At 32.4% G+C, this 17,673-nt stretch overlaps 5 protein-coding genes across 6 annotated transcripts in view; 2 read left to right on the forward strand and 3 right to left on the reverse strand.

Annotated features, from left to right (window-relative positions):
• The window catches only part of LOC106105987, a 4,715-nt gene extending 1,955 nt beyond the window's left edge, over nt 1-2,760 (reverse strand). The window contains exons 1-2 of one of the 2 annotated variants that reach the window (XM_013286505.1): nt 2,603-2,760; nt 9-400 (exon numbers count right to left, since the gene is read on the reverse strand). In XM_013286505.1, the coding sequence (XP_013141959.1) occupies nt 9-400; nt 2,603-2,690 (480 nt within the window). In that variant the 5' untranslated portion in view covers nt 2,691-2,760. Of the gene's footprint in view, nt 1-8; nt 401-2,598 lie in introns of both variants that reach the window. The other variant, XM_013286504.1, reaches the window with a different exon arrangement.
• LOC106105986 (glutamyl-tRNA(Gln) amidotransferase subunit A, mitochondrial) lies at nt 846-2,592 on the reverse strand. The gene has a single exon (XM_013286503.1). It carries the CDS (start codon nt 2,428-2,430, stop codon nt 934-936), a length of 1,497 nt encoding a protein of 498 aa, XP_013141957.1. The 5' UTR covers nt 2,431-2,592; the 3' UTR covers nt 846-933.
• Nucleotides 2,761-2,993: 233 nt separating the features above from the next.
• LOC106105961 (biorientation of chromosomes in cell division protein 1-like 1) lies at nt 2,994-12,673 on the forward strand. Its single transcript, XM_013286470.1, has 5 exons — nt 2,994-3,182; nt 4,702-4,862; nt 5,221-8,336; nt 9,274-9,369; nt 9,850-12,673. Exons 1-5 carry the CDS (start codon nt 3,096-3,098, stop codon nt 10,026-10,028), a joined length of 3,639 nt encoding a protein of 1,212 aa, XP_013141924.1. The 5' UTR covers nt 2,994-3,095; the 3' UTR covers nt 10,029-12,673.
• Nucleotides 12,674-14,119: 1,446 nt separating this feature from the next.
• LOC106105883 (succinate dehydrogenase [ubiquinone] iron-sulfur subunit, mitochondrial) lies at nt 14,120-15,560 on the reverse strand. Its single transcript, XM_013286340.1, has one exon. It carries the CDS (start codon nt 15,366-15,368, stop codon nt 14,520-14,522), a length of 849 nt encoding a protein of 282 aa, XP_013141794.1. The 5' UTR covers nt 15,369-15,560; the 3' UTR covers nt 14,120-14,519.
• A 250-nt stretch (nt 15,561-15,810) lies between these two features.
• LOC106105893 lies at nt 15,811-17,466 on the forward strand. Its single transcript, XM_013286350.1, has one exon. The coding sequence runs from the start codon at nt 15,898-15,900 to the stop codon at nt 17,263-17,265; it is 1,368 nt and encodes a 455-aa protein (XP_013141804.1). The 5' UTR covers nt 15,811-15,897; the 3' UTR covers nt 17,266-17,466.
• The last annotated feature ends 207 nt before the right edge of the window (nt 17,467-17,673 follow it).

A 17,673-nucleotide genomic window follows, 5' to 3' on the forward strand; every position in this document is an offset into this window, starting at 1 on the left:
ACTCTTACCATAGCCTTTTTGTAACTCTCTTCATATGAGGCAACTTTCTGCTTCATTTGTTTTACACATTCCTGTATATTATCAGGGTTAGGAGATTGTTTGGATAATGATTCTATTGAACTTTCCAATTCCCTCTTCAGATCATCCATGAATCTTTGGTTACGATCTATTTTGACTTGTAACTCTTTATCTTTAAGTTTCAATTTCAATATTTCATATTCTTCATTTAAATTTTTAGATATTTGTTTAGATTGATTTAATGATATGGATATTGGGTCCAAATTGTCTATACCTAATTCAGTTTGTTCTTTTGCAACTTTTAATATAATTTCTTGACATTTCTGTGGTAATGCATCAAGAGATATATTCAATTTTGTAAGAATTTCTGTATTAATATTACCTGTGGAATAAATTATGATTTTAAATATGCAAATTGTATTTTTTTAGAAGATTTTAACATGTGGAGAGTAAGGGAACGATATTGAAAATTAATTATTAGGTTTTTTAATGTTTATTTTAAACTTTAGCGCTAATTTTGTCATCTATTTACATAAATACAGTATGAATCAATCATTATCTAGAAAAACACGGAACAATAAGCTAATTTCATCATTCATCACCAGCTCACTACATGTCCCCACCGAGGGGCTCGGAGCCTACCCTAATAAGGGGGGACTAGGCCATAGTCAACCACACTGGCCAAGTACGGGTTGGTTGACTTCACATATATCTTTGAATTTCTTCGCCGATATGCACAGGTTGCATCACGATGTTTTCCTTCACCGTAAGAACGTCGGGTAAACTATGTACATATGAAATTTCGAAAAATCGAAAATCACATTGGTACAGCGGGATTCGAAACCCAAGACCTGTAGATTACAAGACAAGTGCTTAAACCACTGAGCCACCGACGCTCTATAAGCTATAAGCTAATTACGAAATACAATTTGCAGTATCTATAGTAGGAAAGTTAACAATACTTTCAATCCTTTTAGCTAAATTTAACAACAATTCTTCGGAAAGATTTGGTCCCATTATTTGCAATGAAATGGGTAATTTGTTATTTGATAAGCGTATAGGTATTGAAACCGCTGGTATGCCAGCCATATTCGCTGGTTGAGTACAATAATCCTGAAAAGCACATTGATCTCTGTTATGTTTAGATACAAAATCACCATACAACGGTGCATCACACAGAGTAGTCGGGGTAAGCAGTACATCAACACCATTATCACCGTTAAAAACATTTTTAAAATCATCAGCAATCAGTCTACGTAACTTCAAAGCTTTGAGGAAATATTTATCATAATTCCTTGTTAATAAGAAATAATTCCCTGCAAATATTCGTGATCTGACGACATTATTGAAGCCTTGAGATCTCGATGAAGCGTACAGTTCCTCGGTTGAATAATCTTCATTAGTTCTTAGTCCAAACTCTAAACCATCATACCGTGCCATGTTACTGGCAACTTCACATTGGTTTAATATAGAATAAACAGCTATAGACACAGATGTATGTGGCATAGATACTGTTTTAATTATAGCTTTTTCTTTCTCAAGTAAATCAGCTACAAAACTCCATGTATCAATAATTTCTTTACTCATACCCTCACAATGGTATTCAGTTGGTATTCCTATTTTTACTTTTGATAAATCAATATCCTTCAACTCTATAGGTTTAAAATCTCTTTTTATTGTAGTTGAATCTAAATGATCAGGTCCTGCAACACAGTTTAAAATCCTTGTCGCATCTACAACATTTCTTGCTAATATCCCAGGCACATCCATCGAATTAACTAAAGGTATCAGCCCATATCTAGACACAAGACCATATGTAGGTTTAATTCCAACCACACCACATAATGCTGCAGGGTTTCTCGTTGAGCCTCCTGTATCCGAACCAATACCAGCAACACAAACTCCTGTGCTTACAGCTACAGCGCTACCTCCGGAACTGCCACCAGCTATTCTCCAATCAGAATCACCGTTATATCCCCAAGCATTACGAGTCGGACCAAAAATAGAGTCTACTGTTCCAGAACCCATGGCAAATTCATCTAAATTACTTTTCCCAATCAAACAAGCACCATTGTCAATTAATTTAGAGTATACAGTCGCATCATAAGTTGGTATAAAGTCTTTTAACATTTCCGACGCGCAAGTTGTAGGGATATTTTTAGTGCAGAAATTATCTTTAACAGCTATCGTTATCCCGTCCAGAGGTTTGATATTTTTCTCAATATAAAATCTCTTTTCACTCTCAATTCCCTGCGTTTCTGCGACATCTTCTGTGATAGTAACTATTGCATTTAATTTACTCGTTTGTCTCGCTTTTTGCAAACATAAATCAACAAAACTTATAGGCGTCAGGATTTTGTCATGATATGCTTTGTGCAATTCTTTTATCGTATATGATGTTAGTTTATTCATTTTTCTCTAATTGAATATATTTTAAATTATGAAATAATAGCATCTATCATCACTTATAGGTTATAAACACTGAGAAATACGGCTAAATTAAAAATGACACTTATTGGAGAAAGTGTGACATCTGCGTTGAACTTTTAATTTAGTCGGGAAAATATATTTCACGACGACTTACCTAATGCTTGTTGTTCTTGTTTATCTGTCTGATCCAATTTCAAGAACAAATTTGATTTTTCCTTGTTTAATTCCCCATTCATTTTCATACTTGTATTTAGTTTGTTTAAAACTTTGAAAAACCACAAACCGCTAGAATTCAAATTTGACAATTACTTTTTTTAAATCAAAATGAAAGCAAAGGAAACTTTAACCATTTATACCGCAAACTAGGGGAAAGTTAGTAAAATATTTATTATTTCCAAATTAATTAACTGGATCGAAATATGATTATTTTTATGTACTTTAACAATACAAATTAAAAAAAAAAATTACATCCAAAATCAAAGATTAATACCAAGACAACATTTTTAAAAGAATGTCACTTTAGTTGTCAAACGTCAGTATTTTTAATTTGTTCAAGTAATTTTTTGCTTTCAGTAAAGTTTAATTGAAACTATAAAATATTTTAATAAACCCGATTTAATGTTATATGTTTAGCAAATAGTGTTAGAATGGCACATTTGCAATATTTGCCTGGAGATCCACGTTTAGTTGATCAATTAGTATATGAACTTAAATCTAAAGGGATTTTCGACCAGGTATATTTTACTTTTTATTTTAAAATTATTAAATTGTTTTTTATTCAAAGGAAAAATTGTGTACATGACCTACAAGACACGATGCGATTTTCAGAACTATTCTACTAAAAAGATCCTATAAATTATTTTTGTATGTTAAAATGGTATTAATCATTTAAAAACGCAGTGACTTATTTCTTTTAGTGAATTTTGTATACATTTTCATATTATCTGTAATATATCATAGAAACAATGTACAAATGACATAAAAAATCTAGAAACATGTGCTAGTAAATCTGTACATAAGTGTTAATTTATAAAGTTTATCATTTTTCAGAACAATGACTAATTTTCTCAATGTGAATCTTGTATAAAGTATTTCCATGCCAATATTACCTTTTACATACAAATAAGTATATGTAAGTGTGTCAGTACAAATACATGTATACTTGCATTTTCTTGTGACTCCATCTATAAGGAATTAAAAAAAACCAACTTAAAATTGGCCTCAGTGTTCTACCACACTATGTATTACAAATTTCATTGATATCCGTTCAGATGTATTGGAAATATGTTCTGAACTTTCACATTTATAATATAACTGTTTTGACAAACATATATTTGCAATAATATTTTAATAATTTCACAAAATGTGTAATATAACTTAGTCCATTTTAACAGTAAAAGGTTTATCAGAAAAGTCTTTCTGAATATTTTGGTTATGAATAAACAACTATGTCGCTGGGCGGTTAATTGTTCTTTTTTATATTTTTGTATTGTTTTTAGTAGGTTGTCAACTGTTTTTTTTGTGAACGCTGTAAGTTGAACTATGAAATTTCACTGCGGGAACAATTTTATTATAACCTAATAAATGTTGGGCCACCAAAGTTGAGGATGAAAGGAGATGCGTATGTTAAGATGGATGTGTGGTGTGACAAGAATGGATAAAGTTAAGAATGTGTATATTAGAGGAAGTTTGAAAAAAGCACCAGTGGTGGAGAAATTGAAAAGCATAAGGTTAGCATGGTATGGACATGTTGTGCAACGAGACAATGGGGACGTAAACCTGAAAGTGTTAAGAATGAATGTGGATGGCTACAAAGGAAGAGGAAGACCGAAAAAAGTATTGATGGATTGTGTGAAAGAGGATATGCTTAAGAAAGGAGTGGATTCAGATATGACGGCTGATAGAGATGTATGGAAGCATCACACACTGTGCCGACCCTCCGTAAGGGATAAGGGCAAGTTGATGATGATGATGATTTATTAAAACGTAATGTAAGCGTTTTTCAAATGCGCTGGATGCCTAATTTACATTCTTTTTGTCGCTCCTGTCCACCTTTTTTATTCAAATGGATTTGTAGGGGGATGGGAGGCATAGGTAAAGGGAAAAATCCTATTTCTGTGCATCCTCTCAAGTGTTGATTAAATATCTGCATGTATATGTGTGTGCCCATCAGTAACTTGGTAGTTTTGTCAATACCGCAGTCCCCTTACCCGTTTGTAAGCCTATACTATAAAAAATAAATACTGATTTCAGTTTCGTAAGGATTGTATAGCAGATGTTGATACAAGACCGGCATATCAAAATCTACGTCAGCGGGTGGAGAACTCAGTCACAACATTCCTCTCTAAGCAGTGCTGGCAACCGGATTTGAACAAGAATCAACTGAGAGAGAAACTAAGGAAACACATCTTGGAGTAAGTTTAAAAGAATCAGATGTAAATGGAAATCATAGTTAACAATTTCTCTATTCATAGCCTATTTTATGTAAATCTGATTATTAAGTTTATACATACAAAGATTAAACCAAGAGAAAATTTATAAAAGATTGTCACTGAAGATGTTAAATGTTTTTATTTTGTAGTTTTAATTTGAATTTGACCGAGTATTTTTTTGCTTTTATGTAGACTTTATTTGAATCCATAAAATACTTTGATAATTCGTCTGTCACTCATTACTCCTTACTTTATCATATCACCTTTCTCATAATCTATCCATCTCTTTCTAGTGTACCTATATTATTTCGTTATTAATGACAGAAACCGTTTTTTCCAGTGGCAATTATCTTGAACAAGGAGTTGAACGTATAGTCGATCAAGTTGTGAATCCCAAAGTTGCGTCAGTATTTATACCTCAAGTTGAAGATCTCGTCTACAATTACTTGGGTATCACAAGAAAAAAAACTGTCAATAATGCTGAAACTACCAATGATAAAACGGAACATCTACTTCCGACTGACTTAGAAGCAGTGAGCCCAGGTTCAGTTAAAAGTAATGATGACAAAAATGAGGCCATGGAAGTGGACACTAATGTCTCAGTTACAAATGATATGGAGGACGATAAAAATATTAAACCTGAAGTAAAAGATCAAGTTAAAACAGAGACAAATCATATTGATTCAAAAACTGAACCTCAAGAGGAATCTGTAAGCGAATTAACATCAAACGAATCTAGCAGTATCGATAAAAGTTCTATTCCATTACCGTCTGAAGAAATTAAATTGGAAAATATACCACCTCCTGAAAATAGTCCGCCTAAAAAGGTGGAATTGGAAAAAATAGAATTACCGAAAGAAATTAATTATTCCACAGATATACCATTACCAGATGAGATACCGAAAGACGAAAAAGACTATTTTAAAGCTATTAATAGTGATGATGACGATTCCAGTTCTGATTCTTCTTTGCGACGAAACATGTCTCCTTTAACACCAATAAGAAACTTCAATAATGAAAACTCCTGCGATGCACAACAAGCTTTTGATAACGATTCACTAGATGGTAAAAACGAAGATAAAAAAGAACCAAGCTCATTCCGATTTACTATTGAAGCAACAGAAAACTGTACAGATTCAGAAAAAACTAAAAAACCAACAGATCAACTTAACTTGGCTTATCAGTTCAATAACCAAGTGAATATAAATTCATTTAACACTCCCATGTATGACGATAGTTCTAATAGTAATCTTTTACAAATCGACTACGAAAGCGATGCTAATAGTAAAGTTAATTCAGAACAGAAGCCTTCTGAAGCTGAGGTATCAGAAGATTTAAAGAAAGAAAGAAAAAGTGATGACAAAAAAAGCAGTCATAAAAGTTCACATAGATCCAGAGATTCTAATAAGCATTCCAGTAAGGATAGACGATCTGATTCCAAACATTCGACATCTCGGGACAGTAGCAGACATGAGAAGAAATCGAAAGATGACAGCAAATCAAAGTCCAGTTACAAAGATAGCTCAAGAGACAAAACTGACAAAAAGGATAGTAAAGATTCGTCTAGACATTCACATAAAAGCTCTAGCAATAAAGATTCCAAATATAAAAGTTCAAGTTCGAGTCAAAGAAATTCCGGTAAAAGTTCCGATGTGAAACGATCGAGTCACAGAGATAAATCGGATAGAAGTTCCGATAAATCGTCTAAAGATAAATCTAGGGATTCAAAATCGTCTCGCTCAGATAAAGATAGAAAGAATAGTAAGAGTAAACACGATGAAAAAGACAAAGAAAAGAAAGAGAAGAAAGATTCTGATGATCATTATAGTGTATCAGGACGTGGTAATCCTAATCGGAGATCTACAGATAGAGATTCTAACGATGGTAGTTCATCGTCCAAAGGATCACATAACCCTTCCAGTGGTAAATCATCTGAAAGCAAAAAGGACGCAAAAAGTGGTAGTTCAAAATCAGATAATATGTCAACAAGCAGCGAAGGTCGAAGTCCCAACGATAGAGAGTTAACATTACAAGAGAAAGAGAAAGAAGTAATTGATATGTTACAACCAAAACCAATCGTTAGACTTGAAACACATTTAGAAACACCAATAGCGTCTCCACCTCGCCTTTTAGTTCCCGAAGTACAAATTAAAAAACCTAAATTCGCAAATAACTTAGAAGAGGCTAAAAAACTTATGAAAATGCGTAAATATTTAGATGAGGAACAGAAAAGGATGAATCAAGAGGCTGCTTTGCTTTTAGAATTCCAAGCGAATGTAAGACCTAGTCTTAGTCAAATTTATTCCAGTATTCCTGGACCCGAATTAGAATTCGCTTGCGTAACGAACACTATTGTTCACACCGAACAAATAAGGCTGAATAATGATGGACATAATACAACCACTTTTATAACTGATCAAAATTATCCAGAAGATGAAGGTTTCTCTGATCATGTAGAAGATGATGTTCCTTCTACATTAACTGTTAAAGAAGTGGAAGAATCTATTGAAATTATTAACGAAGAATTGAATAATAAAGCAAAAGCTCATGCTACCGAAGATATTATTAGTAAAGAATCTTATGAATCGCCAATAATAGAAAACTTGACGCGACCTGGGTATTCTCAAAATGTTAATCCAGAAAATATCGATATTAAAACCAATATCGAGAATTCAGATGTGTGTAAAGAAAACGTCTCCGTCATTGATAATAAGGAAAATACAGCATATTTCGAAGTAACCGTTATCGCTGAAGAAGTGACCGATGACGAAGGAAACCAACAAGAAGCAAAAATAACAGAAGTTAACAAAAATTTAATCGAAGAGAAAGTTGATTCGGAACAGAATAATTTTCATTATTTCGCTGAAACCGAGAAATATAACGCTGAACTTGAAAGGGATAGATTCAGTAAATTCCTAAAAGACTACACAGTTTCAACAACTAATAAAATATATTTAATCAACTGTGATCCATACGAAGAGAGTATAGTCCGAGAGGTATTAGATAATTTCGGGCATTACGAAATTGTGAACTACCAAAGGAATGGTCATTTAAAACTGCCGAAATCTAAGAATATAGTGAAAAATGTGAATTTATCTAATGAAGTTTCTTTACCGGTCGATAAAGAAAGTGAAAATGATATTAAATCGATAACAGAATCAGTCTTCAGTCCTGTCAAATCTGAATGTTCTTTTGAACTGTCGAATGATTACGATGCTAAATTAGAAGAGATGGTCAATAAGACATCTCGCCAAGAAATAATGGAAATTATACTTGGCAGTGTTATAGCTGACTCTCCATCTAAAATGCCTAAAATAGATTATTTAACCGATTCTAATATTGAAGGTGGGAGTGAAAATTTGAAAAGAAAGCATGATATGGAAACAGTTAACAGGCCAGTTTTAGCTAAAATGAGAAGGTTGAGTATACCTGACCAAATATCATCTACTACTGAAGGTAATTGTCAAAGAGGTTAAGGGCCTGTCCCACTGTCTTATAGAGGTTCAGATAGCTGAAAAGTGACGTCACTGTCAGATAGAGTACCAAAATCCGATATTTCCATCACATTTTTATACATAGGATTTATATCTGATAATTTACATGAATCGTGGAACAGGCCCTAAAAATATATGAAGTAGGCATAGTTGACACATCACTTTAAACATTTTTCCACATAATCTCACTAACGCCTATTACATGTTACATCCGTCCGCATTGAATTAAAAAAAAAAACAATAGCAAGTAGCCTATGTGTTCTTTCAGACTATCCTCTACATCTGTGCCAATATTCAAATTTTGTTTGATTTTTAATTGATAATTTGAACTCAAAAACTACTGGGCCGATTTCAAAAATTCTTTCACCATTAAAAAGCTACGTTGTCAGTGAGTAACATAGGCTACGTTTTATGTTATTTTTTTAATTTTAAGTCGATGGAGTCGCGTGCGAAAGCAAGTCAAAGATATTAACTAAAATTCATATCATCATCATTATCTCCTTATCCTACTCCCGTAGTGGCGCAACAGGTTTTTGTCCTCCACATAACTCTATCATACGTCATCTCAGTCATCACTCCCTTTTTGATCATATCATCTTTACACAATCCATCCATCTCTTTCTACGTCTACCTCTACCGATGTACCTCCACACTCATAACTAACGTTCTCCTTGTAACACGCGATTCATCCCTCCTCAACATACCCATACCATGCTAACCTTTTACTCCTTACCTTCTCTACTACGGGGTCTACTCTCAAACTTCCTCTAATATACTCATTTCGTATCTTATCCATTATGTTACCCCACACATTCATCTTAACTAAATTTCATATGTTAACAAAATAAAACCTTTAATATTTAATTAATTTTATTCATAGTATTTATTTGTATTTCTAGACACAGATGAAAGGTCTAACAACAATTTGCCTCAGTCGGTAAAGTCTAAGTTCCTCGGCAGGGCACGGAGAGTAGGGCTACCTAGGCCGAGGAAGGGTAAGTAGTTTTTTTAAATTCCATAAATACTTAAATATACTTCAATTATAATATAAAGACTTGAATTTTATATTGTACTAGCTTTCGCCCGCGACTCCGCGTGGAATTAAAAAACGTATGTAGCCTATGTGTTCTTCCAGACTATCCCCTACATATAAGGGCAAATTTCATCGAGATCAGTTTAGCAGTTTAGGCTACAAACACTAACAAACATCTATCCATCTAATCTTTCGCATTTATAATATTAGTATGATTTATACTAATGTTATAAAGAGAAAAGATATGTTTTTTAAAAATTAGAATACAGAAGCAAGTAGCCTATGAGTTTAACACTTTCCTTTACATCTATGACAAACCGAGATCCCTTTAGCATTTTAGACCACAAACTCCAAACATCCAGCTATATAAATGAAAATATTCTGTCTATTTTACATAAGAAAAAGGTGCAAAAAATGACTTTTTTAATCCATTCCCCTATAGATCTTCCAAATAGTCCATCAAGTGATAAATCAGTAGAAAATTACGAACAGAATACAGAAAGTCCCGCGCCAAATGGCAAGGTAAAGACAACTCCTCGCTCCAAAGTGCAGAGATATGACACCTCAGATTTATACAAACCTAAGTTACATTACTTATCAAGAAGGAATAATATAAGTTAAGTTGAAAATGTTAGGGTATTTGACTGTTATATACATATAAATATGGTTTATTGTGTTTTTTTAACGAAAATTGGCTGACAGGTGACATAATTTTGTTTGTGGGAATTTTTTAATGAACTTTTAAAATAAAATCTTGTAAACGTACAAATGGGCAATTGTAATTTTTGTGAATAACGGAATACATGCCAGTAGACACACTTATGCCAGCATACAAGTAGCTGGCACGATATTTGATTTTATGACAGCTACGTGCTATGAGGGAAGGATTGAGAAGTGTTTTCTCGGAGTTAGACTCGTTGAAAAGAATATTTCCTGTAATTGGTACACCGCAAAAGGCTTTGATTGTACAATTTGAAAAATAATAATAAGAGAAAGGTAGTGTTTCCAAGTTTTAATGTAAAATTGTATTATTTGTTTACAATAATTTTTTCTTTCATTTGGAATGAAGGGTTTTTAAGGATACTGTAATAGTTTTTTTCTTTTTTTTTCCTTATTTCATGTATTTCCAATTGAATTGGTAGATTTCTAAAACACTTATATTCAAATTTCCTATATTTTAAAGTTAAAATCATTTGCTTGTACATGTATTATTGTTTTTTTTTCTAATTTTTTTTTTAATTCAAGAGCATGGAACAAGGCTAAATTAAATGAAAACTTTTCTGATAAATTATTTTCAACGAATATATGCACCGAATTTAGACCTCGCATTTGGAATAGATTTAATGCCACACTTTAGTCTGTGATTTTTCTTTTATAAAAAAAATTAATTGTTTATGGTTTGAAACGAAATGGATTTCTAGTGTATTTAAATATGTTAAAATGTATATTATAAGTTTTGTAACGGTTTAGGAAACAAATTTTGTTTTTAAGTCAAATACCCTAAAATGTGTGTTTGTGTAAGGGACAAGAAATTTTCCATTCTAAATTATTGTCTATGATATTCTTAGCTTGGGTTGCCAGTTTTTTGTTTCTGTATTTTTAAAATTAATTAGAAGATTTTAAATATATGAAGTAGAAAAAAAAACGAGCAAATAAAAAAAAACTTTGGATTATATTGGTTTAATTGCACAGTTTAAATTATCGACTTTATGAATAAGTTGTATTTTTTCTTGTTTTAATAATAATGACGATTTTAAATGTGAAACTTAGGGCCTTTCCCACTACTGGCTGATAGAAGCACAGACAGCTTAAAAGTAACGTCACTGTCTACCAAAATCCGATATTTCCATCACATTTTTTTACGTTGGATGTTATCTAACAATTTACAAGAATTGTGGGACAGGCTCTAAATGAAATAAGAATCCATTCACACATGAAGTGTAGATGAGATTTTAATCGCGAAAATTTTTGTTATTGTAATAAGGCTGAATTTTATTTGACACGTTTTTACTCTTGCTTATGACAAGATTTGCAAAATAAACTTAAACCATGTTTCAATAGAGTAAATACAATTTAAGAATATTAAGATCTACTCTGCTCTATATCCCAGTCTGAATGGACCCTAGTAATGTATTTTTTTTATTATGGCAACCTTAGTAAATTATAGTATTAGTACATTTCAACTGCCATTGAAGTGAAATATGAAAAGATTGTGATTTCTCTAAGGTTTTATAGATTTATAATTATTGTACTAACAGTAGGACTCCATTGCATTAACATTTAAGAAGCATATCTAAGTGTTAACGCAATGTAGTTCTACACTAATATAGCGTTAGGTGCTGTTCGTGTCGTTTGATATAGTTAATATAAGATTCAATTATTACAATTTTATTAAAATAGGTTTTATTTTATCGTTAAATTACGAAATACAAAAACCAACGTTAGCGTCAAATTATTAAGCAAGGTTCATTTTCTTGAATAAGGCGCAGGTCGCAAATGAATTTAAAAAAAAAACGATCACTACTCAATACATTTAGTTGTATTCTTGTGCAGAGGTTTGCCGATGGCGATGACGTCATTTTAACTTTAGTACTGACGTGCGCGGGACGCGGTCGGTGATGGGAGCCATCGACAAATCTGCGAGATTACCACTTTTACTGATGCCTTTTTGGTTCATATTTACCTTTTGCTCTCTTGATATTAAAACTAATGACAGACCCACATTCGAAGATACGAATTCATAGGCATTACCTTTGAAGAGGACAAAAAAGGTCTTTTTAGGCTTACGCTTCAAAATTGTCCTGTTATGTCATTGTGTCCTGATTAAAAGACCTCGTTAGTGTTTTTTTATTGTGGGCATATTATAGTTATAATGCTAATAATCTCTTGGGCAAATTAAAAGCAAATTTTGATTTTTTAGGCAAATTAACTGCAAAAAAGGACAATGTTTTTTCTTCCTTGCTTCAGATGCTAAATACCTGATTTCTATAGACTAAGCAATATCCGATATCTCGATAATTTGTAATAAATCGCATATTTCCTATGTTACGGACATCTTAGCTGCAGTCTCTGTATGTTTTTTTATTGTCTATATTTTAACTAGGTATCTTATCGCAACTATATTCATAAAAATAATTTACGTAAAATGTATGTTTGAAGTTTGGCATGTTTACAGAAGATTTGAAATGAGAAAACTATTTAACTACGTTGTTGTTTATGATTCCAAAAATCAAACAATAAAATGGGACCCACCTCCAAGCACCACCTTTCGGATAAAAAAAGATTTATAAAAATCGGGCCACTAGCGGCGGAGTTATGCCGTAACACACATAAAAAAAATACATACAGACGAATTGAGTACCTCCTCTTTTAGGGAATTTGGTCAAAAATAATGTCATTTATGATGAAAAAAACTCGAAAAACATGAATTTTTAGTTGATTCTTTTTATGAATAAGGATGCGTTTCCTGTAGCCTTCACATTCAGTAGTCGGTTAACACGATATATAGATATTTCTAACTATTATCTCAATATTTAATTAAAGGTTTTAACGATAAATTAGACTTTACAAAATAAATTGTAATCCAACTCAAATGTGTAATCTAATAGTTTAAGGTATTTTTGTTATTAAAAGGAATTTTAGTGTTAATTTTATTTGTATAGAGAGTGCTATGTTAAGTCAAATATTTTTATAGCAAAACTACCCGAAATGCACTTTAATTCGATTTCCGTTAACAATGTGAAATTTTGTCGAAGTTAAATTTTTCTTACGCATCTATACGTTATTATTTTTCTTGCTGGTGTTTTTTGCTATAGAAATATTCGATTTTTAAACTTACATGCAAAAGCTTTGTATCTTGAAGTGCATATAAATATAACAATGTTATAAGAATTTAAATTATTATTAAAATAAATGATATTTCAAAATCGTATATATGTTGTTTTCTTCAAAAATCCCAATAAATGTAAATGACAAGTACATACTTGTAGTGCGTACTTGTACTATTAGGGAATCTGGCGGTGGTCTACCTTTAAAGCTAGTTTGAACGCTTTGTACGCATTGACCACATGGAACAATAAATAATAGGACGGAGCTTTTAATTAAACATTTGCTTATTATCCCGCTGTTTGCGTAACACACACGGGTGATTCAGGGAAGTCTGATTTTGCAAGGAATAAGGCAATTTTAAAGTAAAAAACCGCTCAATGTCCTGACTGTACCTAGTCACTTCATGGTTATTTAATTATCAGCGTAAACAATCAGGTTAATTGACTCATAAAAGTATGGAAAATTCCGAAAGCAATTAAAATCTGCTTTCAAACAATACTTTGTCTATTTATGAGGTTAGCTATGAAAATTATGATTCTGATTATTCCCAACCGTCACTCCACTCTGTCTCCACGTGGCGACAGTACAGAATAAAAAGTTACATCCGTCCTACCTTTCGCTATGAGGGGACGGTTGGAACTTATTTTATTCCTTAACGGTTCCATTTGTCACCTTATTAGTAATAGTGGGACGAATGAAACTTTTTATTCTCATCTGTCGCCACGTGGGTACAGAGTGGGGTGGTTGGGAATAATCCTATGATTCAATCCCAAAATTTAAAAATAGGCTACTGGAGGAATATTCTCTGTGCAAAATGGCTTGCTTGATTAAAAATGAACAAAGATAAACTAAACAATCTTTATTTTGTAAACCAACCAATTTAAACATTTTTTTACAATTACATAGTTCATTAATAAATAGATCACATGGTATAATAAATTAAGTGATTCAATGACAAAAAATAATACTTTGAACATAATTTCATTTTTTTTGTTTTTAAAAATTAACTAAACATGCAGTAGTCAAACTGAAATGTGTACAAGTCATTATTAAAAATAAATTATATAAAAGAAGTTCATTTATGTTCTATTATTGTCTATAATTTGACATTTTTTTTTATTTTACAATGATAGTCAAAGGAAATTGAAATCTAAAAATGTTATGCTTAACTTTTGTATATCGGTCATATATTCTTAATTCTATATTTTCTATTGTACCATAAGTACAAGTCAAGTTAAATAACACTTAAGATAGTTTAATGAAACATTAATAGATCAGATTTTCCTAGTTCTGTGCTGTTTGTTTCTCTAATCCTGAGGGATCCATGATCGGAGGTTGTTTCTTAACAATTCCAGATAACAATGTCTTGATCTGGGCAATCGCACGACCAGGGTTCAAACCTTTCGGACATGTCCTTGTGCAGTTCATGATAGTATGACAACGGTATACGGAGTACGTATCTTTTAGCTTCGACAGACGTTTCTCGGTAGCATCATCTCGAGAATCAATGATCCATCTATAAGCCTGCATGAGGACAGCTGGGCCTAGATACTTGTCACCATTCCACCAGTAAGATGGACAGCTTGTTGAACAACAAGCACAAAGCACGCATTCATACAACCCATCCAGTTTAGCACGATCTTCAACATCCTGTAACAACTGCGTCTCTTTACCCTTTACTGCTTCCTTGTCACGTTGCAACCAAGGCTCTATAGACTGATACTGACGATAGAAGTTGCTCAAATCAGGCACCAAGTCTTTCACAACATACATATGAGGTAGGGGATAGATTTTCGATGGCTTCGACAGATTTTTATCAATGTGACTGATGCATGCGAGTGTGTTCACACCGTCGATGTTCATAGCGCAGGAGCCGCATACACCCTCGCGGCACGAGCGACGGAAGGTCAAGGTCGGGTCCATTTCGTTTTTAATTTTGAGTAAAGCATCAAGAACCATGGGTGCACAGTCATCGAGATCTACTTCATAGTTCTGAGTGTAAGGCTTTTTGTCAGGCTCGTCCGGGTTCCAGCGATACACGGCGAATGTCTTCACTCTTTTCCCCAGGGCCGCTGACGTAGCGAAATTACGCAGCTGCCCAAAACCACCCGAAGTTAGGCGAAGCAACGGCATTATGTAATGTTGTTATTTTTTATTTCAAATCACTTCACTTTAATATCACACAAATTAGATTATAGACGTTATTTAAACTTATATTTTATGTATGTTATTGGATTTCGTTTATTCGGTCGTATTAGTTCAGTCGGGCTTGTTTTTAGGCGAATAACTCAATTTTTTCTTGATTGGCTAGTTTTGGAAACCAAAGACAATTACTTTTTTTCTCTTATGAAATATTTTGGGTAAAAGTAAGATCTGTCAGATTTAAACTTTGTTTAGTGCGAAGAGTTTAAATTAAATAAAATCGGTTCTTATGATAGGTATGTAGAAAAATGTATAAGAAGTTATTTGCGACAGTTAAATATACACGAAATAACTCAATGCCTTACGGTTTTTGGTTTTTGCTGTGATTTTTTAAATTTATTTGTCTATGATTTTTCGACGAAGATCTGTTCTCAAAGGCGCGAAAATATTTTGATACAATTTGACATTTACTCGTAAACATTACGAAATGGGATATTTTCTTTGATAAATATTATCTAGTATGAATATGAAAAACGGTGAAATAAAATCAAACGAACGAGATTCACCAAAGACTCCGGGTGGTATAAGCAAATCGCATTTGACGTCAATAAGACGTCTCGGTCTATCTCGGAAATGGAAGAAATCTGGAGTTTCGCCGTTTGTTTCTCCGCTCGCTTCTAATAATGTAACGAAAACTGCGGATAATATACAGGAGGATACAAGGACAAGGAAGCGGAAACTACATTTAGACGATGACCCACAGCTTTCGCCTGTTGGTGATGAAAAAAATGAAATCAGAGACATTACTACAACACCGCCAGTTGGTAAAGAGATACCTCATACTAACGATAGCACTCCTGTAAGAAAGGCAACACGAAAAATATCTAGAACGTTACCATACAAAGATGAAGACATTGTAATTACGGTTAAAAATAACATAGAAGAAAATTTAAGCAAAATAAATGAATCTATAAGAAATGGTAAAGGAAAACAACCTAGTGAAGATATTTCACCAAAAAAATTAATACAATTAGAAGATACAAGGGAAAAGAATGGAGAAATAGCTAAAAGTGATAATCTACCTATTGAAAACAAAAAGACTAAATTAAACAATATTTGCAATACAAATGAAAACAAAACTGCAGTTAATCCTGAAATGCCAAATAAATTGATAAAAGAGTGTATAGTTGTAATACAAAATAAAATATTAAAGAAAACAGGAAATAAAACTATTAAAAATACTGATACTTTATGTGATTCTGACAATGAAGATATACCTTTAAGTCATTTTAATAAAAACACACAAGAAAATAATAATTCTGATGATGAATTCAAATATAAGGAAAACAAATACTCATCAAAAATCCAACCAATACAGAAAACAAAATCAAGAAGCAGTAAGAAAAAGCAAGACAAAAAAAGTATGAAAGAGGATAAAGAAAAAATTAAATCATCACAAAGTTCCAACTCTTTTAGTGATGATGATGATTTCGAGTTGAATAGAAGAGTGATATTTTTCCCTAAACATGATAAAATCATTAAACCAGTCAAAGCTAAATCAACTGGATCGATAACACAAAAGGACATTGATGAGTTAAAAGCTCGAATCGAAATTAAAAAGAAACTTCTTTTCGCAAAAGCACAGAGTAAAGATACTGAAGAAGTTAGAGGTTTAATTAAAAAATGGCGTAAAGGTTGCCAGGATGCTTTAATGGAGCTTTTACAGTTAATGAAGAAAAAAATACCTGATAATTCTGATATGAATTACTCTAATATATTAGATATGTTAAAAATACCACCTTCTTATGTAGGTTATGACGAAGATAATGATTGCTTTAGTACTCCTGACGATAGTAGCATTCTAACTTCTATATTTAGTGATCTGTAAGACTATATTTTAGATTATATCATAGATAAATAAATATTCTATGAAATTGTTATGAAATAAAAGATTGTCTATGCCTATTTCCTTAACTAATTACGACACCAGGAAATAGGACCTTATTACTTAAATTGCATGGTTTGTTTCAATTGGATTTAACTATATTTAATTTATTCTAAGATGATTGATAATAAATGTTTTTTGTTATAATGTTTTTTTATTTCTGATTGTAAATAAAAAAAAAACAATGAGTTGAATTTGTTAAGCTGCCTTTGGACAATAAACTTTACTGGACAAGGTCTATTACACTCATCCCAAAGATTTAAGAATGAAAAGGTAAGGTAAAGAAGATAGAAAGGCATAGGGATGTGAAATATACTCCTGTTTCCCCTCTGCCACAATCACAACATGCAA

Source organism: Papilio polytes, unplaced genomic scaffold, assembly GCF_000836215.1.
Source record: "Papilio polytes unplaced genomic scaffold, Ppol_1.0 DF822622.1, whole genome shotgun sequence".
Taxonomy (NCBI): Eukaryota; Metazoa; Arthropoda; class Insecta; order Lepidoptera; family Papilionidae; genus Papilio; species Papilio polytes.